Genomic DNA, 24,572 nt, shown 5'->3' with positions numbered 1-24,572 from the left:
AAATTGTATTTTTACTGTATTGTATTTATGTATGGCACATGATAAAATAGAAATAATTCAACATATACAGTATCTAAATAAAGATATAAATAGAGGAACCATCACAATAATTACAGATACAGTAGAGACATTTTATTCCTTTCAATAGTCCAAGAGTTTAGAAAATATACAAATACATTTTAAAAGATCACCACAGCCTCCAAAGTTGATTGATTCCCAGTATAGCTTCTTTTTTTTTTCAAGAAAGCTGATCTTCTCGATAGATTCAGACACATTAAGATTTTTACAATGTGAGAATGTAATGTGTTCATGTGAATAGTGTACTAACAGCTATGGGCACCAGAAGAAGAGGGACAAAGACTGCAGTTTGTTTTGCTCCATTACACAGGTCTTCAGCACAGCATCTGACACCCACGCTGTAAGAATTTGAGCACAAATCACTCCTCATACAGTGTTTGGAGATCATATTTTGAGACACTGCAAGAGAGAAAAGCAAGAAAAGTTATTTTTTTAAAAAAAAAAAGGTACATTGTGTCATAAGAGTGGAATGTCAGAATTAAAGTTCCGACTACTTCTGTTCTTGCCATAGCTGAACAGAATTGTACTGGTGCAACAGCAAAAATGGAAGAAAAAATGTATACTAAAAATGATGTGTAAATTTAAGCCAAAAGTGGCGATGAGTTAAACTTACCTATTGTGGAGGCACAGCGGTCATAGGATTTAGGACAGTCCCAAACAGAATTGCAGGAGCCGGGGTTGTCCCCCCAGCAGGTGTAACACTTCAACCCATACACTACAGCCAAAGGAGAATTCAAATGTTTACCAAAGTTGAGAAAAATAAACTGAAAATATTGCATCAACGTCTGTACTGAATGCTCATCTTTCTTACCTGCCGGCAGCATCACACAGATGAAAACCAAAAATACACACAGCTTCATCTCGGGCCTCTGCTCAAACGAGATGCAGAAAGTTGAAAACGTGTCAAACCTCTGGTGTCAAATTAACACGATCCACTTCCTTCAGTATTCTGTTGCCTCAAAAGAGCTCACCACATCGCCTTTGAACCGGCAACTGATTATGATAGGGCAGTTCACGTTTTGGGGAGTGTCCACCGGCACCAGAGGTCCTTTAAGGTTAATACTTAGTTAGTTTATGTTGATATAGCTCCAGACTGTCCATCATCAATCCATTTTTTCCAAAGGAATTTGATAAGAGGTCAATAAGAGGTTGCTCAACTTCAGAATTTGCATTTGCCATTTGTCCAGCATTGTCCACACAAGGCATTAATCCAAAACACTACAGACATCTGAGGCGAAGCTCAGCCTGAAACTGCCACACCTGGAGATGTCAATGTGTAACGAATAAATGTTTACACACCCCCCCCAAAGAAACATGATATTTCACATCATTGCCGTTAAAATCCCCTCTGGAAGGTTTCTTGGAAGTGCTGCACATATGATGATGGTGAAACATCTTACATTGGTTCTGTGTTTTCACACTCACTCGACCAGCACACAGTCGTATACGCACAGTTTCTGAGCTCTTTAGTTGAGCTCTCTAATAGCCTTAATACAGCTACGTCATTAATCTGCTGCCGGAAAAGGAAAAGCGACTCGTCGGGCGGCAGGATTTAGAGGGACCATACATCCAAACAATTAAAAAGGTTGGTTTCTTATGGCAGGATGCCCTCATTTGTAAAGTGTAATCCTTCTCCTCGTCTGAGCATGTCGGTAAGATGAAACTGAAGACGTTATGGTGTTAGCCAGCCACCTCCACTTGGCCTGTCTGGTGTCTGTCCGTAATCAGATTGGCCTTTTACCCCTGGATTACTGTAAATGGCTTGTGCAGGAGGCAGGTGAGGTCTGAATGTCAGGTAAACCACCAAGTGCTGCTCAGGAGTGAACATCATCTGGGCACTTTTTTTATTCAAGATGTTTTTCCTTTCTAAGGAGTGAGTGTAAGTGAGAAGGTCTGATCGTCAAAGGAATCTTCATGCAGTAACTGTGGCCATTGTCTTTTTTTCATCGTCATCGTGTGGGAGATCAACGCTTAATTATAGAGTTTCAAAGGTCGTGACATTATTGCCCGATGTAGCTCCATGGCAGTCGGCCATGGGCTGATAACACCTCTGTCAACGGAACTCGCTGAGAAGTGTGTGTGTGTGTGTGTGTGTGTGTGTGTGTGTGTTATGCTTTCTTTTTATTCTTGACCTAGATGCACTTGATCTATAATCTTGTTTTGCATTTCTTTATTGGGTTTTATAGTTTACTGACAGCTAACTTTGTCTTAGCTAATGTAATCTGTCACTTGTAATAATGATGAATGTGACTTGGTTTGATTTGACGAGCAGTGGTGGAAGATATATACTGTATATATATATATATATATATATATATATATATATATATATATCAAGAATGAAACATTAATACTCCAATACAAATAAAAGTGCTGCATTAAAAACCTTACTTAAGAAGTACAGAAGTATCAACAGAAATACATGTATTTAATGTATAGAATGAAAGGTACTGGTTGTGCACAAAAATAGCAGATTTTAGATTACAGGCTCTGTGATGATTAATGGGGCAGGACTTTTTTTTTTACGCATTTCTATCATTTCTTTGGACTTAACTATAATTCAGGATGATTTCCCCTCAAAGGCTCACGCCAAATGAGAACGCTGAGAGGAGAAATGTCTCTTTAGTGGAGGAACGATTGAGTAGAGCACAAGTACCTTCATCAAGAGTTTATTGTATGTACAATTTGTGCACATGCAATGAATTTATTGTGCATGTCAGTGGGTACAGTGCTATGCGGTACATGCCATGAATATCGTGTAAGACCAACAGTCTAACGCCAAGCGGTTGGAGCTTCCTGCTCTATTCCAAGATTCCCAGCAGAGGTGACGTTCACTTCCTGAACTGAGGGATGGGGGGAGGGATCTTGATGTCCTGCCCCTTCTCCAACCTCTTCTCACATTCAATCAGGTAGTTCACCCCATCAATCACTAATTGTACCAGCTCGACCTGTGAACACATGGTAGCTAGTGTCAAAAATGTTCTTAAACAAGTTCAGGTCACATTTACTGTACATCAATATCCTAACAGATGAGTTACTACAGTCCCTGAGGTACCCTTTAGCCTTCAAGGCTCCTGCCTCCTCTTGTCTGACTGGAAGAAACTCAGGCCCTATGACCTTTCACACCGTTTGATTGATGGTGCCTGTTGGTAGCTACGCAGCCTGTGTGGAGGTGATGCATGAGAGGCTCAGCTCAGGGAACAGAAGTCTTTTAACCTCATCTGGCAAACCCCTGCCTGGATTACAGATTAAAGAGCAGCAGGGGACTCAGTTATTTCGCAGCCCACACCTGTTGGGAAGTCTATTCTCCTCCGTCTGACTCATGTGCTGCTCATTTCTACTTTTACTTAAGACCGCTGCCCTCCTTTCCAAGTGCTTACCTCAGACTTGCCCAGGCGGTCAAGGTTAGAGATGTCAACGGTGTCTCCAGTAGCAGCCGTGTCGACGCCTCCGGTGCCTCTCTTCTGTAGCCTCAGGTTGTCCAGCATCTTTTTGAAGCGATGGTCCTGGACCGCAAACAGCACACAAATTCAGTCGTTTCCGCACATTACAAATACATTATGGGAAGACACCTGTCTCGCTGTTGCGTGCAGTTGCGGCTGCCAGTGTGTAGTACCCTGCTGAGGAGGGGCAGGCGAATGTGCACACCGGCCCTGAGCCCGGTGCCGAGGTTAGAGGGGCAGGTGAGGATGTAGCCCAGACGCTCATTCCACATGAACTCCCAACCTCTCTCCAGAATGAGATTCTCCACCTACGAGAAAGAAAAGACCACTTGTGTCCGTACTTTTTAGAAACACACATATATAAGGTGTAGATAACTGAACCCTGGAAATTTAATCAGATGAGGCCAAGTTTCTTGATATTTGATGGCCTTGTTTTAAGGCAATCTTATAGTCTTAATAATAGTCGCACTAAGATAAATTGCATAGATCTTCGTTAGAAACATTCAGGTTCTTTTAAAAAAGCCACACTGAATCACAGAGGGACATGCATACCTGTTTGAGTCCTCGGCAGAACCTTTCAAACACCCTCTTCATGTTTCCTCCCTTCTCCATGGATATGACCCGAGTGTGGTCCTCCTCGTTGATCCAGATCAAGAAGTTCTTCTCGTTGTTGTGCCTGAAGGATGGGCAGGCAGAATTAAAATCCAGATTTTAAGTGGACCTTTCATATCCATGTTAATACATTTGCTGGTGCAACTGAAGCCTCTGTATGAAGAGAAGAAAAGGTCTTTTTTTTTTAAATCACGTTCAGCAGAAGAAGTGCCTCCAATGTCGACGGTAACGGCAGTGGAGGTCAGAGGAACAGTATTTCATCAAAGAAAAGTAACCCAAGGTTTGCATTAAGGAGGTAAAGGAAGAATACATGAATGAGAAAAGACAGAATGACAGTTTGAGAAGATTCAGGAGGAATTTGTAGTTTTTAGTTTTGATCTGGAGGACCTGCAAATGCAAGTTCTGGGATACTACCAATGAATAATCAAGTACTAAATGTACAGGGAAAATGCTTTATCATAAATTTAATGACAATAAAAAAGATCTAGAAGTAAGTGAGTCTAAATCTATTAGTTGTTGTTTTTTGGTGGCTTTAAACTTTGCTGCAATTGGGCATAGTGTTTTCTACATCATCTGTACTTACTACTGGTGGATATCATCACAGAAGACACTGCAGTTGTCCCTATTAACTGAAAATCCAATTTTTCCCTCAGTAAAAACCAACCACTGGTGACATATGTGAATGACAGAATAAATTAAAAAAACTATCCACTGACTACAGAGTCTCTAAGCTACAAAATCAGATATATTTCTTTCACACTAGGTTTCTCCTACAGCCTTACCAGATCCCACGAGCATCAGGCCAATCTCTGGCCATCCCAGCTGCAGTGAGCAGCGGTGACACAGGTTTATCAAACAGGAAGTGCTCCTGATTGGCCAGTAAAGGAACAGAGGAACCGGGAAGGGCCATTAGATGGAAAAGGTCATGGAAAAAGAAAAATACAGAAACCAACCTTCTCTCTGAGAGACTGTATGTGATTGTGGACTCACATCAATCAGCTGCTGCTGCTCCCTGTCAGACATCTCTCCCAGGCTGTAGTAGCGACCAGCCAGGTCGCCCTTCAGGCCGGACAGGGCTGTCACAACCACGCGCTCCACTTCACGGCGCTCCGAGCGCGAGCACGCCGGGGGAAGACTCAGTCCACGGATGCTACGTCCGGTGCGGACACGAGATGACAACACGAAGCGCTCATCAAACATTCCTGAGGTGATCTGAGAAAGGAGAAATCTTTAGGTTTGGGAAAAGGACACAGGAATTTGTGAATGGAGAAGACGTTATCCGGAGTAGTGTTGGTGTAACCTTGGAAGCGTCCAGGTCAGTGGGGTGTTTCATGGTGCGAGGATCATAGCCATTGTGTCTGTCCTTGATAACAGGGTCAAAGATCTCACCAAACACCTGATTTTAAAAAATAAAAATAAATCAAACAGTCAGTCTTGTGTTTTTTTATGATTAAAAACAACTCACTGTGAACATGACCTCCAACCTCGTAGCTCTCCTCATCTCCAGCCACCATGCCCACAGTCTTGATGAAGGGGTGTCCAGGGTTGTCCACCCCGGTCTGGATGCACTGGTCCAGGGTCCAGTTGTTGGGAGTTGTCTTGTCCCTCAGTTGTCCATAAATAGTTGGGGTCAGGGCTGATGCCATGCAGTTGTTGTGCTTCCTCAGATCAGGGAAATCAGCACTGTAGACAATGATGACTTACTCAGTGTTTGGAACAACAAGTGTCACTATTAGGAGAGTAGAGCTGTTTTTATACTTCAGCTTGTAAACCTTCCAAGACAAATCATTTCAAAAAGGTTAAAAAGATTTTTAAAAGTTATGATGTATTTATACATATATAAATACTGTAGGACATCCTGATTTTGCCAAGTGGCTGCTGTCCAGAGACCATCATTTTATATAACACTGTATTTTGTTTAGGGTAAGTGTTACAAGGTTAGGTAATGAAAATGTTTTGGTTTTTTTGTATGAGCTGCAGAAATAACACATGCTGAAATGTCTAGTTTTTTTTACATTTAAAATAGTAAGTAATTGATCAGCTGCCTTACTATCTGCTGTGATGGACGCAGTGAAGTAACGTGGCTTTATAGCAGCAAATTGGCTGCACAGGTGAAATGTACCCACACAAAAACACACACGTACCTGGGCGGATAGAGCCTCCTCTTCTCAGCGGCAGCAGCGTTGTCACTGAGGAGGTATCCAGATGCCAGTGTGCCCGCTCCCATGCTGGCCAACATCACTGCCGTGTTACGACCAGACATCATACGGGTGAAGGAGTTCGCCATGTTTTACGTGATCTGGGGTGTAACCTGGACAGAGGTCAGAGGGCAAAAGTGATTCCATCAAGATTCAAAAATGTAATATGACAAATTCCAGTCTGGCATTGTAAGGTGTTGTTGAGGTGTCAATTTGTAGTGACAGCATATCTGGTCAAATGTCAAAATGCACATTTAAATCTTCTCACATTTCAGTTTGACACTGGATAGCAATGTGTGCGTATCCGTACTGATGTGGAAAGAGTTGGATATGGTCTCACAGAGCTGTAAATGTCATGATATATGTTAATATCTATTTGCAGTTCACTGTAGCATGCTATTGGTTTGACTAAGTCTGAATTTTGCAGCTGCATCCTGCCTGAATATAACAAATCGCCTCTGGGGGACGACATTAACTGAAAATAGTATTGTTAAATCAGACAACAGTATTCAAGCGGAATATCTATTTTCCACATAGCACCATGTGAGTTTGTTTTATCACGTTTTGTTTATTAACATTTGTATCCAATGTTTAATTGGAGTTTCATTTGTTTAATTATCCTACATTTACATTAAGCTGCATTAGCACAAGTGTTTAAAGGTACATACTCAGACAAAACGGCTAATTGCATTAAACCATCTAAAGCTTAAGTAACAGATACGCCTGCAGATTGTGTGAGGAAATTACGCTTGAAGCAGACAGAAGCCCTCTGATTGGTCGCACTGGGAAAGCCACCAGCTCAGGTGATTAGATGATTTGTGATTTTGTGATGATTTTGTGTCGATCAAATATCAGAACTGACCGAAACTTTCTTTTCTCTTCTCATTTGCATTTATATATTTTCATGTTTACATTCTTTGTTGATGTTTCTGTATATGTATATTTCTATGTTTATATATGTGTGCTTCTCTTTGTAACTGTCATATAAGCTGTTGGATGTCTCAATGTCCCTCTGTAAAGTATCACTATCATTGTTTCAGTATCTTTGCAAAATACTATTTGAAAATCATGTGGGTCAAAGTTACACGCACACGCACACGCACTCACACGCACACACACACACACACACACACACACACACACACACACACACACACAGTGCCAGTTCGGGGGTTGGCATCAGCCAGGAATTAATATAAACAAGGTGGGTGTATTGGAAGAAACCTCAAATTCTCGCTGTAAAAAAATAGAAAGACCTGGAAACAGGAGGGTGGATGGAACTGAAGGAATGAGGGAAACGTTAAATGGTTTAAGGGTCAGATTAAGGTCGGGGGGGGGGGGATTAAAGAGTATAAAGAGAATAAGAAGAAAGAGTGGAAAAAGTAGGATTAAAGAGATTCCCACCAAACCCAAGGAGATTAAATGAAGATGTACTGTAAAGTAAGATGCACCTGCACCTTTTGACCTTTCGTCTTCAAAATGACATTTGTCGCTTTGAATGGGTTGAAAGTTGATGTCAAGTGTAAGACAAACTACAACACTTCAAGCGAAAAATGAAGAGCAGTTTTTGACAGGTGGCAGCTCCTCTCTTATGGCATATTAAGAAAACCTAATGCAGTTGGCTGCTGTTGAAAAGAGGAGAAAGTACAAAACAGAAGGCTCAGGCTGCTGCTGCTGTGAAGATTGGAGTCTCATGTTGGGCAAACACATGCTGTGAAACAAAGCATCACTTCAGAACATTTGAAATGTATTAAATCCTAATTAACTCCTAATGCATAATAATCTCACAACAATATAATTTTTGGTCTTTAGAGGGGAAGCTGATGCCCCCACTTCAAATTCTACATGATTGTTGAAACTACTGTACTGCATGTAGAGGAAGGAAGGAAGGAAACACAGAGGGAAGAGAAGCTATAGAAGGAAGAGTCCATCACTCACCTGAGGATCACTGAAGAGAGGAGGCAGCCGAGTTCAGGTGTGTGTCCTGCAGCTCAGTCCAGGGACGCTCGATCTGCAGAGTGAGAGAACAGACTGAAGAACAGAGACGGGATCAGAGAGAGAGAGAGAAGGGGGAGAGAGAGCTGGAGACTGGGGATTAGCTTCTCACAGGGTGACAGACAGAAAATCCTCTTTCTACTGTCAGTCAGCATGTCTGCCTACCTCTTCACACATGCACTCACATGCACACGCGCACACACACACACACACACACACACACTGGTTAGAAGTTTCTGAGGGCTGAGTTAAAGGACTGTTGCAAAGTCTGAAGGTCAAGGTTTCCATAGTTGTGATGCTCCGTAAAATTTGAAGTCCAATGGAAAGAATTTCAAAATGAAAGAAATGAAGCTCAATAGATTCTGGGGAAATTCCTCAGGTTGTTGCGGGCCATCGCTTGAGTTTTGAAATCGTGGGTTCAATCCTCAGGTTTTGAAGTCCAACACTTCAACTAACAGTCAAATGACCCGTCAAATATGGGTCAGGTGTCTTTTAACAACTTTAGCTAGAGGCATAACCCTGATCTATTGCTCCTATTCCATCTATCCATCCATTATCTATACCGCTCTATCCATTAAGGGTCGCGGCTGGGTTGGAGCCAATCCCAGCTGACACTGGGCAAGAGGCGGGGTTCACCCTGGACAGGTCGCCAACGTAACGCAGGGCCAACATACAGAGACGAACAACCATTCACTCTCACATTAAGAGACTAAATTTAGAGTCTGCAGTTAACCTAACCCCAATCAGCTTGTCTTTGGACTGTGGGAGGAAGCCGGAGTACCTGGAGAGAACCCACGCATACACTGGGGAGAACATGCAAACTCCACACAGAACTGCCCTGGGTGAGTCAAACCCGAACGTGAACCCAGAACCTTCTTGCTGTGAGGCGTCAGCGCAAACCACTACACCACCAAATTTAACTCTCTATTCTGTTCATAAGATAAAGTATATTGCATATCACACATGATAAAGGTCTATTTAGACTTATCCAAAAATGTGGGTCAGGGTCACAGGTCTATCAGCCTTGCTTACAAATCTTCCACTTCCTCAAACGGTTCCCGTATTACACGTTGCCACGAGTTGTTGTCTTTGACTGGGAATGGCTGCGGTGTCACTCACACTCACAGTGTTGTGATGAACGTCAGCCAACTGCTCTCCATCTGTCCCCCCCAGAAACTGGAGTCCCGTTGGTCGATCTGCTATGAAAACTCCCACTGGGAGACAAATACTCACAACCCTCCAGCTGGTGGTGAAAAGTGACTCCAGATCCCATAGTAAAAAAAAAATTGGCACGTCTCCTTGACATCTTGATCGATGAACTTTATCACTTCGCAAACACTTGCTCAACTCGTCTGGACTTTACACTTTGCCATTTTTCTCTCTCACTCTCTCTCTCTCCCAGTTTGGTCTGTCTCACTGTTCTCTCTCCCTCTTCCTCACTATAAAGTGTCCTGTACATATTTAAATCTCACTTTATCATAGCCTGTAAGTTTAATATAAGTTTTAGATCATTTCACTTGTAAGACTTATTTAGAAAGACAATTGCCACATTCAGGACTGGACTGGGACCAAAAATCGGCCCTGGCATTTTTGGCGCAGGCGGCCCACCACAACACAGTCCCACCAGTACACCGTGACCCTGGTCCCCTTACATGTGCACCTACTACTGTTCTATTCCCCCAAACCACTACATGGCTGAGTAGTAAGTACAGTGGACAAGTGAGGCACTGTACCCACTCACTCTTGACTGAGCTGGAGCATAATTTCAAATTATTTTATAAAATCGTAGTATATGTCTGTTAATATTCTGGAAAAGAAGTCCAGCTGCTTTTTTAATTGTTATTATTCTTACTCAAAATACAATCCACTTTTTCCATCTTTTAAATTTTTTTTTTTTTACAAACAATACAAGTGTAAACAAACCTTGTCTGGCTCTAACATACAACTAAAACTCATTTAGTTTTACAAACTGATAATCCTTGTATCAAGAGCTCCGTCAGAGCTAAACGACACTTGAAGATGTAAACAACAACAAAAATAATGATTGTACACTCAGGTCCAGAATTGTTGGAACCCTGAGCCTGATCATTTTAACTACAGATGTTAAAACCTTAATAGCATAAACGTGTTTTTAAGAAAGAGCGAAGAGAAACACAATGAAACTAATGTCTGTTGATCACGAAGCTGCTCCAGGCTCCGCCACACTCTCCTCCTGCTCCCCACAACACGTGTGGTCTTCGTGTGGCTCTGTCTGCTCACGTCAGTGCCCATGAGCAGGCACCTCTCCGCCGCCAAGCTCCATCTGCATTTTGTATTTTTTTTAGTTTTTTTGTCTCCGCACCCTCACTGCGCTTCTGTTTCTTAATGTGACGCTCTCGCTACTTCCGTCAACAGACTCTCGGCTCTGAGCCACCACGTGACACGAGGATGAAGGACGGGAGGGAGGGACGGGGCTCAGGAAATGACTTTAGTTCCCTTCCGTTACTTTCGTTCCTTTTGGTTATTTTAGTACTTTTCCGTTACTTTTGTACTTTTCGTTACTATCATACGTTTCGTTACTTTTGTACTTTTCGTTACTTTCATACTTTTCGTTACTTTTGTACTTTTCGTTACTTTCGTACTTTTCGTTACTTTTGTACTTTTCGTTACTCTCGTACTTTTCGTTACTTTTGTACTTTTCGTTACTTTCGTACTTTTCGTTACTTTTGTACTTTTCGTTACTCTCGTATTTTTCGTTACATTTGTACTTTTCGTTACTTTCGTACTTTTCGTTACTTTTGTACTTTTCGTTACTTTTGTACTTTTCGTTACTTTCTTACTTTTCGTTACTCTCGTACTTTTAGTTACTTTCGTACTTTTCGTTACTTTTGTACTTTTCGTTACTTTCGTACTTTTCGTTACTTTTGTACTTTTCGTTACTTTCGTACTTTTCGTTACTCTCGTTATTTTAGTTACTTTCGTACTTTTCGTTACTTTTGTACTTTTCGTTACTTTCGTACTTTTCGTTACTCTCGTACTTTTAGTTACTCTCGTACTTTTCGTTACTTTCGTACTTTTCGTTACTTTCGTACTTTTCGTTACTCTCGTACTTTTCCTTACTTTCGTACTTTTAGTTACTCTCGTACTTTTCGTTACTCTTGTACTTTTAGTTACTCTCGTACTTTTCCTTACTCTCGTACTTTTCCTTACTCTCAAACTTTTATTTACTTTCGTACTTTTAGTTACTTTCGTACTTTTCCTTACTCTCGTACTTTTCCTTACTCTCGTACTTTTATTTACTTTCGTACTTTTAGTTACTTTCGTACTTTTCTTTACTCTCGTACTTTTCGTTACTCTCGTACTTTTCGTTACTCTCGTACTTTTCGTTACTTTTGTACTTTTCGTTAATGTCGTACTTTTCGTTTCTTTCGTTACTTTTGTACTTTTCGTTACTTTCGTACTTTTCGTTACTTTCGTACTTTTCGTTACTTTTGTACTTTTCGTTACTTTCGTACTTTTCGTTACTGTTGTACTTTTAGTTACTTTTGTACTTTTAGTTACTTTCGTACTTTTCGTTACTGTTGTACTTTTAGTTACTTTTGTACTTTTCGTTACTTTTGTACTTTTCGTTACTCTCGTACTTTTAGTTACTCTCGTACTTTTCCTTACTCTCGTACTTTTCGTTACTCTCGTACTTTTATTTACTTTCGTACTTTTCATACAAAAGTACAACAGAGAGTAAGGAAAAGTACGAGAGTAAGGAAAAGTACGAGAGTAACGAAAAGCACCAAAGTAACGAAAAGTACGTAAGTAACGAAAAGTACGAGAGTAAGGAAAAGTACGAGAGTAACTAAAAGTACGAGAGTAACGAAAAGTACGAAAGTAACTAAAAGTACGAGAGTAACGAAAAGTACGAGAGTAACGAAAAGTAAGAAAGTAACGAAAAGTACGAAAGTAAATAAAAGTACGAAAGTAAGGAAAAGTACGAGAGTAAGGAAAAGTATGAGAGTAACTAAAAGTACGAGAGTAACGAAAAGTACGAAAGTAACGAAAAGTACGAAAGTAACTAAAAGTACGAGAGTAACGAAAAGTACGAGAGTAACGAAAAGTAAGAAAGTAACGAAAAGTACGAAAGTAACGAAAAGTACGAGAGTAACGAAGAGTAACGAAGAGTAACGAAAAGTACGAAAGTAACGAAAAGTACGAAAGTAACGAAAAGTACGAAAGTAACGAAAAGTACGAGAGTAAGGAAAAGTACGAGAGTAAGGAAAAGTAAGAAAGTAACGAAAAGTACGAAAGTAACTAAAAGTACGAAAGTGACTAAAAGTACGAGAGTAACGAAAAGTACGAAAGTAAGGAAAAGTACGAGAGTAACGAAACGTACGAAAGTAACTAAAAGTACGAGAGTAACTAAAAGTACGAGAGTAACGAAAAGTACGAAAGTAACTAAAAGTACGAGAGTAACGAAAAGTACGAAAGTAAGGAAAAGTACGAGAGTAACTAAAAGTACGAAAGTAACTAAAAGTATGAAAGTAAGGAAAAGTACGAAAGTAACTAAAAGTACGAAAGTAACTAAAAGAACAAAAGTAACGAAAAGTACGAAAGTAACTAAAAGTACAAAAGTAACTAAAAATACAAAAGTAACGAAAAGTACGAAAGTAACTAAAAGTACAAAAGTAACTAAAAGTAACTAAAAGTACAAAAGTAACTAAAAGTACAAAAGTAACGAAAAGTACGAGAGTAACGAAAAGTACGAGAGTAACGAAAAGTAAGAAAGTAACGACAAGTACGAAAGTAACTAAAAGTACGAGAATAACGAAAAGTACGAAAGTAACGAAAAGTACAACAGTAACGAAAAGTACGAGAGTAACTAAAAGTACGAGAGTAACGAAAAGTACGAGAGTAACAAAAAGTACGAAAGTAACTAAAAGTACGAGAGTAACGAAAAGTACGAGAGTAAGGAAAACTACGAGAGTAACTAAAAGTACGAGAGTAACGAAAAGTAAGAAAGTAACGAAAAGTACGAAAGTAACTAAAAGTACGAGAGTAACGAAAAGTACGAGAGTAAGGAAAAGTACGAGAGTAACTAAAAGTGCGAGAGTAACGAAAAGTACGAGAGTAAGGAAAAGTACGAAAGTAACTAAAAGTACGAGAGTAAGGAAAAGTACGAGAGTAAGGAAAAGTAAGAGAGTAACTAAAAGTACGAGAGTAACGAAAAGTACGAAAGTAACTAAAAGTACGAAAGTAACGAAAAGTACGAGAGTAACGAAAAGTACGAGAGTAACGAAAAGTACGAAAGTAACGAAAAGTACGAGAGTAACGAAAAGTACGAGAGTAACGAAAAGTACGAAAGTAACTAAAAGTACGAGAGTAACGAAAAGTACGAGAGTAAGGAAAAGTACGAGAGTAACTAAAAGTACGAGAGTAACGAAAAGTAAGAAAGTAACGAAAAGTACGAAAGTAACTAAAAGTACGAGAGTAACGAAAAGTACGAGAGTAAGGAAAAGTACGAGAGTAACTAAAAGTACGAGAGTAACGAAAAGTACGAAAGTAACGAAAAGTACAACAGAAACGAAAAGTACGAGACTAAGGAAAAGTACGAGAGTAAGCAAAAGTACGAGAGTAACGAAAAGTACGAAAGTAACGAAAAGTACTAAAGTAACGAAAAGTACGAAAGTAACGAAAAAGTACAAAAGTAACGAAAAGTACGAAAGTAACTAAAAGTACGAGAGTAACGAAAAGTACGAAAGTAACGAAAAGTACAAAAGTAACGAAAAGTACAAAAGTAACGAAAAGTACAAAAGTAACGAAAAGTACGAAAGTAACTAAAAGTACGAGAGTAACGAAAAGTACGAAAGTAACGAAAAGTACAAAAGTAACGAAAAGTACAAAAGTAACGAAAAGTAAGAAAGTAACGAAAAGTACGAGAGTAACGAAAAGTACGAAAGTAACTAAAAGTACGAGAGTAACTAAAAGTACAACAGAAACGAAAAGTACGAGACTAAGAAAAAGTACGAGAGTAAGGAAAAGTACGAGAGTAACGAAAAGTACGAAAGTAACGAAAAGTACTAAAGTAACTTTTCGTTACTTTCGTACTTTTAGTTACTTTCGTACTTTTCGTTACTCTCGTACTTTTAGTTACTCTCTTACTTTTCCTTACTCTCGTACTTTTCCTTACTCTCGTACTTTTAGTTACTTTCGTACTTTTCCTTACTCTCGTACTTTTCCTTACTCTCGTACTTTTATTTACTTTCGTACTTTTAGTTACTTTCGTACTTTTCTTTACTCTCGTACTTTTCGTTACTCTCGTACTTTTCGTTACTCTCGTACTTTTCGTTACTTTTGTACTTTTCGTTAATGTCGTACTTTTCGTTTCTTTCGTTACTTTTGTACTTTTCGTTACTTTCGTACTTTTCGTTACTTTCGTACTTTTCGTTACTTTTGTACTTTTCGTTACTTTCGTACTTTTCGTTACTGTTGTACTTTTAGTTACTTTTGTACTTTTAGTTACTTTCGTACTTTTCGTTACTGTTGTACTTTTAGTTACTTTTGTACTTTTCGTTACTTTTGTACTTTTCGTTACTCTCGTACTTTTAGTTACTCTCGTACTTTTCCTTACTCTCGTACTTTTCGTTACTCTCGTACTTTTATTTACTTTCGTACTTTTCATACAAAAGTACAACAGAGAGTAAGGAAAAGTACGAGAGTAAGGAAAAGTACGAGAGTAACGAAAAGCACCAAAGTAACGAAAAGTACGTAAGTAACGAAAAGTACGAGAGTAAGGAAAAGTACGAGAGTAACTAAAAGTACGAGAGTAACGAAAAGTACGAAAGTAACTAAAAGTACGAGAGTAACGAAAAGTACGAGAGTAACGAAAAGTAAGAAAGTAACGAAAAGTACGAAAGTAAATAAAAGTACGAAAGTAAGGAAAAGTACGAGAGTAAGGAAAAGTATGAGAGTAACTAAAAGTACGAGAGTAACGAAAAGTACGAAAGTAACGAAAAGTACGAAAGTAACTAAAAGTACGAGAGTAACGAAAAGTACGAGAGTAACGAAAAGTAAGAAAGTAACGAAAAGTACGAAAGTAACGAAAAGTACGAGAGTAACGAAGAGTAACGAAGAGTAACGAAAAGTACGAAAGTAACGAAAAGTACGAAAGTAACGAAAAGTACGAAAGTAACGAAAAGTACGAGAGTAAGGAAAAGTACGAGAGTAAGGAAAAGTAAGAAAGTAACGAAAAGTACGAAAGTAACTAAAAGTACGAAAGTGACTAAAAGTACGAGAGTAACGAAAAGTACGAAAGTAAGGAAAAGTACGAGAGTAACGAAACGTACGAAAGTAACTAAAAGTACGAGAGTAACTAAAAGTACGAGAGTAACGAAAAGTACGAAAGTAACTAAAAGTACGAGAGTAACGAAAAGTACGAAAGTAAGGAAAAGTACGAGAGTAACTAAAAGTACGAAAGTAACTAAAAGTATGAAAGTAAGGAAAAGTACGAAAGTAACTAAAAGTACGAAAGTAACTAAAAGAACAAAAGTAACGAAAAGTACGAAAGTAACTAAAAGTACAAAAGTAACTAAAAATACAAAAGTAACGAAAAGTACGAAAGTAACTAAAAGTACAAAAGTAACTAAAAGTAACTAAAAGTACAAAAGTAACTAAAAGTACAAAAGTAACGAAAAGTACGAGAGTAACGAAAAGTACGAGAGTAACGAAAAGTAAGAAAGTAACGACAAGTACGAAAGTAACTAAAAGTACGAGAATAACGAAAAGTACGAAAGTAACGAAAAGTACAACAGTAACGAAAAGTACGAGAGTAACTAAAAGTACGAGAGTAACGAAAAGTACGAGAGTAACAAAAAGTACGAAAGTAACTAAAAGTACGAGAGTAACGAAAAGTACGAGAGTAAGGAAAACTACGAGAGTAACTAAAAGTACGAGAGTAACGAAAAGTAAGAAAGTAACGAAAAGTACGAAAGTAACTAAAAGTACGAGAGTAACGAAAAGTACGAGAGTAAGGAAAAGTACGAGAGTAACTAAAAGTGCGAGAGTAACGAAAAGTACGAGAGTAAGGAAAAGTACGAAAGTAACTAAAAGTACGAGAGTAAGGAAAAGTACGAGAGTAAGGAAAAGTAAGAGAGTAACTAAAAGTACGAGAGTAACGAAAAGTACGAAAGTAACTAAAAGTACGAAAGTAACGAAAAGTACGAGAGTAACGAAAAGTACGAGAGTAACGAAAAGTACGAAAGTAACGAAAAGTACGAGAGTAACGAAAAGTACGAGAGTAACGAAAAGTACGAAAGTAACTAAAAGTACGAGAGTAACGAAAAGTACGAGAGTAAGGAAAAGTACGAGAGTAACTAAAAGTACGAGAGTAACGAAAAGTAAGAAAGTAACGAAAAGTACGAAAGTAACTAAAAGTACGAGAGTAACGAAAAGTACGAGAGTAAGGAAAAGTACGAGAGTAACTAAAAGTACGAGAGTAACGAAAAGTACGAAAGTAACGAAAAGTACAACAGAAACGAAAAGTACGAGACTAAGGAAAAGTACGAGAGTAAGCAAAAGTACGAGAGTAACGAAAAGTACGAAAGTAACGAAAAGTACTAAAGTAACGAAAAGTACGAAAGTAACGAAAAAGTACAAAAGTAACGAAAAGTACGAAAGTAACTAAAAGTACGAGAGTAACGAAAAGTACGAAAGTAACGAAAAGTACAAAAGTAACGAAAAGTACAAAAGTAACGAAAAGTACAAAAGTAACGAAAAGTACGAAAGTAACTAAAAGTACGAGAGTAACGAAAAGTACGAAAGTAACGAAAAGTACAAAAGTAACGAAAAGTACAAAAGTAACGAAAAGTAAGAAAGTAACGAAAAGTACGAGAGTAACGAAAAGTACGAAAGTAACTAAAAGTACGAGAGTAACTAAAAGTACAACAGAAACGAAAAGTACGAGACTAAGAAAAAGTACGAGAGTAAGGAAAAGTACGAGAGTAACGAAAAGTACGAAAGTAACGAAAAGTACTAAAGTAACGAAAAGTACGAAAGTAACGAAAAGTACTAAAGTAACGAAAAGTACGAAAGTAACTAAAAGTACGAGAGTAACGAAAAGTACGAAAGTAACGAAAAGTACAAAAGTAACGAAAAGTAACGAAAAGTACAAAAGTAACGAAAAGTACGAAAGTAACTAAAAGTACGAGAGTAACGAAAAGTACGAAAGTAACGAAAAGTACAAAAGTAACGAAAAGTACAAAAGTAACGAAAAGTAAGAAAGTAACGAAAAGTACGAAAGTAACTAAAAGTACGAGAGTAACGAAAAGTACGAGAGTAAGGAAAAGTACGAGAGTAGCTAAAAGTACGAGAGTAACGAAAAGTACGAGAGTAGCTAAAAGCACGAGATAACGAAAAGTACGAAAGTAAGGAAAAGTACGAGAGTAACGAAAAGTAAGAAAGTAACGAAAAGTACGAAAGTAAGGAAAAGTACGAGAGTAACGAAAAGTACGAGAGTAACTGAAAGTACGAAAGTAACGAAAAGTACGAGAGTAACGAAAAGTACGAGAGTAACGAAAAGTACGAGAGTAACTGAAAGTACGAAAGTAACGAAAAGTACGAGAGTAACGAAGAGTAACGAAGAGTAACGAAGAGTAACGAAAAGTACGAAAGTAACGAAAAGTACGAAAGTAACGAAAAGTACGAGAGTAAGGAAAAGTACGAGAGTAAGGAAAAGTACGAGAGTAAGGAAAAGTACGAGAGTAACGAAAAGTACGAAAGTAAGGAAAAGTACGAGAGTAACTAAAAGTACGAGAGTAACGAAAAGTACGAAAGTAACTAAAAGTACGAGAGTAACGAAAAGTACGAAAGTAACGAAGAGTAACGAAGAGTAACGAAAAGTACGAAAGTAACGAAAAGTACGAAAGTAACGAAAAGTACGAAAGTAACGAAAAGTACGAGAGTAAGGAAAAGTACGAGGGTAAGGAAAAGTACGAGAGTAACGAAAAGTACGAGAGTAACGAAAAGTACGAAAGTAACTAAAAGTACGAGAGTAACGAAAAGTACGAGAGTAACGAAAAGTAAGAAAGTAACGAAAAGTACGAAAGTAACTAAAAGTACGAGAGTAACGAAAAATACGAGAGTAAGGAAAAGTACGAGAGTAACTAAAAGTACGAGAGTGACGAAAAGTACGAAAGTAAGGAAAAGTACGAGAGTAACTAAAAGTACGAGAGTAACGAAAAGTACGAAAGTAAGGAAAAGTACGAGAGTAACGAAAAGTACGAAAGTAACTAAAAGTACGAGAGTAACGAAAAGTACGAGAGTAAATAAAAGTACGAGAGTAAGGAAAAGTACGAGAGTAACGAAAAGTACGAAAGTAACTAAAAGTACGAGAGTAACGAAAAGTACGAGAGTAAATAAAAGTACGAGAGTAAGGAAAAGTACGAGAGTAACTAAAAGTACGAGAGTAACGAAAAGTACAAAAGTAACGAAAAGTACGAAAGTAACTAAAAGTACGAGAGTAACGAAAAGTACGAGAGTAACGAAAAGTACGAAAGTAAGTAAAAGTACGAGAGTAACGAAAAGTACGAGAGTAACGAAAAGTACGAAAGTAACTAAAAGTACGAGAGTAACGAAAAGTACGAGAGTAACGAAAAGTAAGAAAGTAACGAAAAGTACGAAAGTAACTAAAAGTACGAGAGTAACGAAAAGTACGAGAGTAAGGAAAAGTACGAGAGTAACTAAAAGTACGAGAGTAACGAAAAGTACGAAAGTAAGGAAAAGTACGAGAGTAACTAAAAGTACGAGAGTAACGAAAAATACGAGAGTAAGGAAAAGTACGAGAGTAACTAAAAGTACGAGAGTGACGAAAAGTACGAAAGTAAGGAAAAGTACGAGAGTAACTAAAAGTACGAGAGTAACGAAAAGTACGAAAGTAAGGAAAAGTACGAGAGTAACGAAAAGTACGAAAGTAACTAAAAGTACGAGAGTAACGAAAAGTACGAGAGTAAATAAAAGTACGAGAGTAAGGGAAAGTACGAGAGTAACTAAAAGTACGAGAGTAACGAAAAGTACAAAAGTAACGAAAAGTACGAAAGTAACTAAAAGTACGAGAGTAACGAAAAGTACGAGAGTAACGAAAAGTACGAAAGTAACTAAAAGTACGAGAGTAACGAAAAGTACGAGAGTAACGAAAAGTACGAAAGTAACTAAAAGTACGAGAGTAACGAAAAGTACGAGAGTAACGAAAAGTACGAAAGTAACTAAAAGTACGAGAGTAACGAAAAGTACGAGAGTAACGAAAAGTAAGAAAGTAACGAAAAGTACGAAAGTAAGGAAAAGTACGAGAGTAACTAAAAGTACGAAAGTAACTAAAAGTACGAAAGTAACTAAAAGTACAAAAGTAACGAAAAGTACGAAAGTAACTAAAAGTACAAAAGTAATTAAAAGTAACTAAAAGTACAAAAGTAACGAAAAGTACAAAAGTAACTAAAAGTACAAAAGTAACTAAAAGTACAAAAGTAACTAAAAGTACAAAAGTAACGAAAAGTACAAAAGTAACTAAAAGTACGAAAGTAACTAAAAGTACAAAAGTAACGAAAAGTACGAAAGTAACTAAAAGTACGAAAGTAACGAAAAGTACGAAAGTAACTAAAAGTACAAAAGTAACTAAAAATACAAAAGTAACGAAAAATACAAAAGTAACTAAAAGTACAAAAGTAACTAAAAGTACAAAAGTAACTAAAAAGTACTTTTCGTTACTTTTGTACTTTTAGTTACTTTTGTACTTTTCGTTACTTTTGTATTTTTAGTTACTTTTGTACTTTTAGTTACTTTCGTACTTTTCGTTACTTTTGTACTTTTAGTTACTTTCGTACTTTTCGTTACTTTTGTACTTTTAGTTACTTTTGTACTTTTCGTTACTTTTGTACTTTTCGTTACTTTTGTACTTTTCGTTACTTTGGTACTTTTAGTTACTTTTGTATTTTTAGTTACTTTTGTACTTTTAGTTACTTTCGTACTTTTCGTTACTTTTGTACTTTTAGTTACTTTCGTACTTTTCGTTACTTTTGTACTTTTAGTTACTTTGGTAATTTTAGTTACTTTTGTACTTTTCGTTACTTTTGTACTTTTAGTTACTTTTGTACTTTTCGTTACTTTTGTATTTTTAGTTACTTTTGTACTTTTAGTTACTTTTGTACTTTTCGTTACTTTTGTACTTTTAGTTACTTTCGTACTTGTCGTTACTTTTGTACTTTTAGTTACTTTCGTACTTTTCGTTACTTTTGTACTTTTCGTTACTTTTGTATTTTTAGTTACTTTCGTACTTTTCGTTACTTTTGTACTTTTAGTTACTTTCGTACTTTTCGTTACTTTTGTACTTTTAGTTACTTTCGTACTTTTAGTTACTTTCGTACTTTTCGTTACTTCTGTACTTTTCCTTACTTTCGTACTTTTAGTTACTTCCGTACTTTTAGTTACTCTCGTACTTTTCCTTACTTTCGTACTTTTCGTACTCTCGTACTTTTAGTTACTTTCGTAATTTTCGTTACTCTCGTACTTTTAGTTACTCTTGTACTTTTCGTTACTTTTGTACGTTTCGTTACTCTCGTACTTTTCCTTACTTTCGTACTTTTCGTTACTCTCATACTTTTAGTTACTCTCGTACTTTTCCTTACTTTCGTACTTTTCGTTACTGTTGTACTTTTAGTTACTCGTACTTTTCGTTACTCTCGTACTTTTCGTTACTTTCGTACTTTTAGTTACTCTCGTACTTTTAGTTACTTTCGTACTTTTCGTTACTTTCGTACTTTTAGTTACTTTCGTACTTTTCGTTACTCTCGTACTTTTCGTTACTCTCGAACTTTTCCTTAGTCTCGTACTTTTCGTTTCTGTTGTACTTTTAGTTACTCGTACTTTTCGTTACTCTCGTACTTTTCGTTACTTTCTTAATTTTAGTTACTCTCGTACTTTTAGTTACTTTCGTACTTTTCGTTACTTTCGTACTTTTAGTTACTTTCGTACTTTTCGTTACTCTCGTACTTTTCGTTACTCTCGAACTTTTCCTTAGTCTCGTACTTTTCGTTTCTGTTGTACTTTTAGTTACTCGTACTTTTCGTTACTCTCGTACTTTTCGTTACTTTCTTACTTTTAGTTACTCTCGTACTTTTAGTTACTTTCGTACTTTTAGTTACTTTCGTACTTTTCGTTACTCTCGTACTTTTCGTTACTTTCGTACTTTTCGTTACTTTCGTACTCTATGTTACTTTCGTACCCTTCGTTACTCTCGTACTTTTCGTTACTTTCGTACTTTTCATTACTCTCGTACTTTTCGTTACTTTCGTACTTTTCGTTACTCTCGTACTTTTAGTTACTTTCGTACTTTTCGTTACTTTCGTACTTTTCGTTACTTTCGTACTTTTCGTTACTCTCGTACTTTTCGTTACTCTCGTACTTTTAGTTACTCTCGTACTTTTAGTTACTCTCGTACTTTTCCTTACTTTCGTACTTTTCGTTACTCTCGTACTTTTAGCTACTCTCGTACTTTTCGTTACTCTTGTACTTTTAGCTACTCTCGTACTTTTCCTTACTCTCGTACTTTTCGTTACTCTCGTACTTTTAGTTACTTTCGTACTTTTCGTTACTTTCTTACTTTTCGTTACTTTTGTACTTTTCGTTACTTTCGTACTTTTCGTTACTCTCGTACTTTTAGTTACTTTCGTACTTTTCGTTACTTTTGTACTTTTCGTTACTTTTGTACTTTTCGTTACTTTTGTACTTTTCGTTACTTTCGTACTTTTCGTTACTCTCGTACTTTTAGTTACTTTCGTACTTTTCGTTACTTTCGTACTTTTCGTTACTTTCGTACTTTTCGTTACTCTTCCTTACTCTCGTACTTTTCGTTACTTTCGTACTTTCAGTTACTCTCGTACTTTTCGTTACTCTCGTACTTTTCGTTACTCTCGTACTTTTAGTTACTTTCGTACTTTTCGTTACTCTCGTACTTTTCGTTACTCTCGTACTTTTAGTTACTTTCGTACTTTTCGTTACTCGTACTTTTAGTTACTTTCGTACTTTTCGTTACTCGTACTTTTCGTTACTTTCGTACTTTTCGTTACTCTCGTACTTTTAGTTACTCTCGTACTTTTCCTTACTTTCGTACTTTTCGTTACTCTCGTACTTTTCGTTACTCTCGTACTTTTCCTTACTGTCGTACTTTTTGTTACTTTCGTACTTTTCGTTACTTTCGTACTTTTCGTTACTTTCGTACTTTTCGTTACTCTCGTACTCTTCGTTACTCTCGTACTTTTCGTTACTTTCTTACTTTCAGTTACTCTCGTACTTTTCGTTACTCTCGTACTTTTCGTTACTTTCGTACTTTCAGTTACTCTCGTACTTTTCGTTACTCTCGTACTTTTCGTTACTTTCGTACTTTTAGTTACTTTTGTACTTTTAGTTACTCTCGTACTTTTCGTTACTTTCGTACTTTTCGTTACTCTCGTACCTTTAGTTACTCTCGTACTTTTCCTTACTCTCGTACTTTTCGTTACTCTCGTACTTTTAGTTACTTTCGTACTTTTCGTTACTTTCTTACTTTTCGTTACTCTCGTACTTTTAGTTACTCTCGTACTTTTCCTTACTCTCGTACTTTTCGTTACTCTCGTACTTTTAGTTACTTTCGTACTTTTCGTTACTCTCGTACTTTTCGTTACTCTCGTACTTTTAGTTACTCTCGTACTTTTCGTTACTCTCGTACTTTTCGTTACTTTCGTACTTTTTGTTACTCTCGGACTTTTCGTTACTCTCGTACTTTTCGTTACTTTCGTACTTTTCGTTCCTCTCGGACTTTTCGTTACTCTCGTACTTTTCGTTACTTTCTTACTTTTAGTTACTCTCGTACTTTTCGTTACTCTCGTACTTTTCGTTACTCTCGTACTTTTCGTTACTCTCGCACTTTTCGTTACTTTCGTACTTTTCGTTACTCTCGTACTTTTCGTTACTTTCGTACTTTTCGTTACTCTCGTACTTTTCGTTACTCTCGTACTTTTCCTTACTTTCGTACTTTTAGTTACTTTCGTACTTTTCGTTACTCTCGTACTTTTAGTTACTCTCGTACTTTTCCTTACTCTCGTACTTTTCCTTACTCTCGTACTTTTAGTTACTTTCGTACTTTTCGTTACTCTCGTACTTTTAGTTACTCTCGTACTTTTCGTTACTTTCGTACTTTTCGTTACTCTCGTACTTTTCGTTACTCTCGTACTTTTCGTTACTCTCGTACTTTTCGTTACTCTCGGACTTTTCGTTACTCTCGTACTTTTCGTTACTCTCGTACTTTTCGTTACTTTCTTACTTTTAGTTACTCTCGTACTTTTCGTTACTCTCGTACTTTTCGTTACTTTCGTACTTTTTGTTACTCTCGTACTTTTCGTTACTTTCCGTTACTTTCGTACTTTTAGTTACTCTCGCACTTTTCGTTACTTTCGTACTTTTCGTTACTCTCGTACTTTTCGTTACTTTTGTACTTTTCGTTACTCTCGTACTTTTCGTTACTCTCGTACTTTTCGTTACTTTCTTACTTTTCTTTACTCTCATACTTTTCGTTACTCTCGTACTTTTCGTTACTTTCGTACTTTTAGTTACTCTCGTACTTTTTGTTACTTTCGTACTTTTCGTTACTCTCGTACTTTTAGTTACTCTCTTACTTTTCGTTACTTTCGTACTTTTCGTTACTCGTACTTTTCGTTACTCTCGTACTTTTCGTTACTTTCGTGCTTTTCGTAACTCTCGTACTTTTCGTTACTCTCGTACTTTTCGTTACTGTCGTGCTTTTCGTTACTCTCGTACTTTTCGTTACTCTCGTGCTTTTCGTTACTTTCGTGCTTTTTGTTACTCTCGTACTTTTCGTTACTCTCGTACTTTTCGTTACTTTCGTGCTTTTCGTTACTCTCGTACTTTTCGTTACTCTCGTACTTTCCGTTACTTTAGTGCTTTTCGTTACTCTCGTACTTTTCGTTACTTTCGTACTTTTCGTTACTTTAATACTTTCCGTGACTTTAGTACTTTCCGTTACTATCATACGTTTCGTTACTTTTGTACTTTTCGTTACTTTCATACTTTTAGTTACTTTTGTACTTTTCGTTACTCTCATATGTTTTGTTACTTTTGTACTTTTCGTTACTATCATACGTTTCGTTACTTTTGTACTTTTCGTTACTTTTGTACTTTTCTTTACTCTCATACGTTTCGTTACTTTTGTATTTTCCCTTACTTTTCGTTACTTTTG

The 24,572-nt window shown here is 37.2% G+C and overlaps 2 protein-coding genes across 2 annotated transcripts; both read right to left on the bottom strand.

Annotated features, from left to right (window-relative positions):
• Positions 1-110: 110 nt before the first annotated feature.
• Positions 111-1,219, bottom strand: LOC124849722 (CD59 glycoprotein-like). The gene is made up of 3 exons (XM_047329282.1): positions 890-1,219; positions 692-793; positions 111-477 (listed from the first exon to the last, which is right to left on the bottom strand). Exons 1-3 carry the CDS (start codon positions 936-938, stop codon positions 308-310), a joined length of 321 nt encoding a protein of 106 aa, XP_047185238.1. The 5' UTR covers positions 939-1,219; the 3' UTR covers positions 111-307.
• A 1,262-nt stretch (positions 1,220-2,481) lies between these two features.
• LOC118313502 (creatine kinase U-type, mitochondrial) lies at positions 2,482-10,718 on the bottom strand. The gene is made up of 10 exons (XM_035638990.2): positions 8,270-10,718; positions 6,278-6,444; positions 5,618-5,816; positions 5,434-5,529; positions 5,124-5,345; positions 4,916-5,001; positions 4,074-4,197; positions 3,695-3,829; positions 3,459-3,584; positions 2,482-3,026 (listed from the first exon to the last, which is right to left on the bottom strand). Exons 2-10 carry the CDS (start codon positions 6,418-6,420, stop codon positions 2,910-2,912), a joined length of 1,248 nt encoding a protein of 415 aa, XP_035494883.1. The 5' UTR covers positions 6,421-6,444; positions 8,270-10,718; the 3' UTR covers positions 2,482-2,909.
• Between the last annotated feature and the right edge of the window lie 13,854 nt (positions 10,719-24,572).

The sequence above is a fragment of the Scophthalmus maximus genome, chromosome 19 (assembly GCF_022379125.1).
Source record: "Scophthalmus maximus strain ysfricsl-2021 chromosome 19, ASM2237912v1, whole genome shotgun sequence".
Lineage (NCBI taxonomy): Eukaryota > Metazoa > Chordata > Actinopteri > Pleuronectiformes > Scophthalmidae > Scophthalmus > Scophthalmus maximus.
This window is presented reverse-complemented; position numbering and strand designations above follow the sequence as displayed.

Coding starts and splice junctions, on each gene's coding strand:
- LOC118313502 (XM_035638990.2), bottom strand. CDS start 6,420: ATGGCGAACTCCTTCACCCGTATGATGTCTGGTCGTAACACGGCAGTG. Junction 5,530..5,617: donor GAGATGAGGAGAGCTACGAG/GTTGGAGGTCAT, acceptor TTTTAAAATCAG/GTGTTTGGTGAGATCTTTGA. Junction 3,830..4,073: donor TCTGCCGAGGACTCAAACAG/GTATGCATGTCC, acceptor TCTTTCTCGTAG/GTGGAGAATCTCATTCTGGA.
- LOC124849722 (XM_047329282.1), bottom strand. CDS start 938: ATGAAGCTGTGTGTATTTTTGGTTTTCATCTGTGTGATGCTGCCGGCA. Junction 794..889: donor CTGTGTGATGCTGCCGGCAG/GTAAGAAAGATG, acceptor CTTTGGCTGTAG/TGTATGGGTTGAAGTGTTAC. Junction 478..691: donor CCGCTGTGCCTCCACAATAG/GTAAGTTTAACT, acceptor TCTCTCTTGCAG/TGTCTCAAAATATGATCTCC.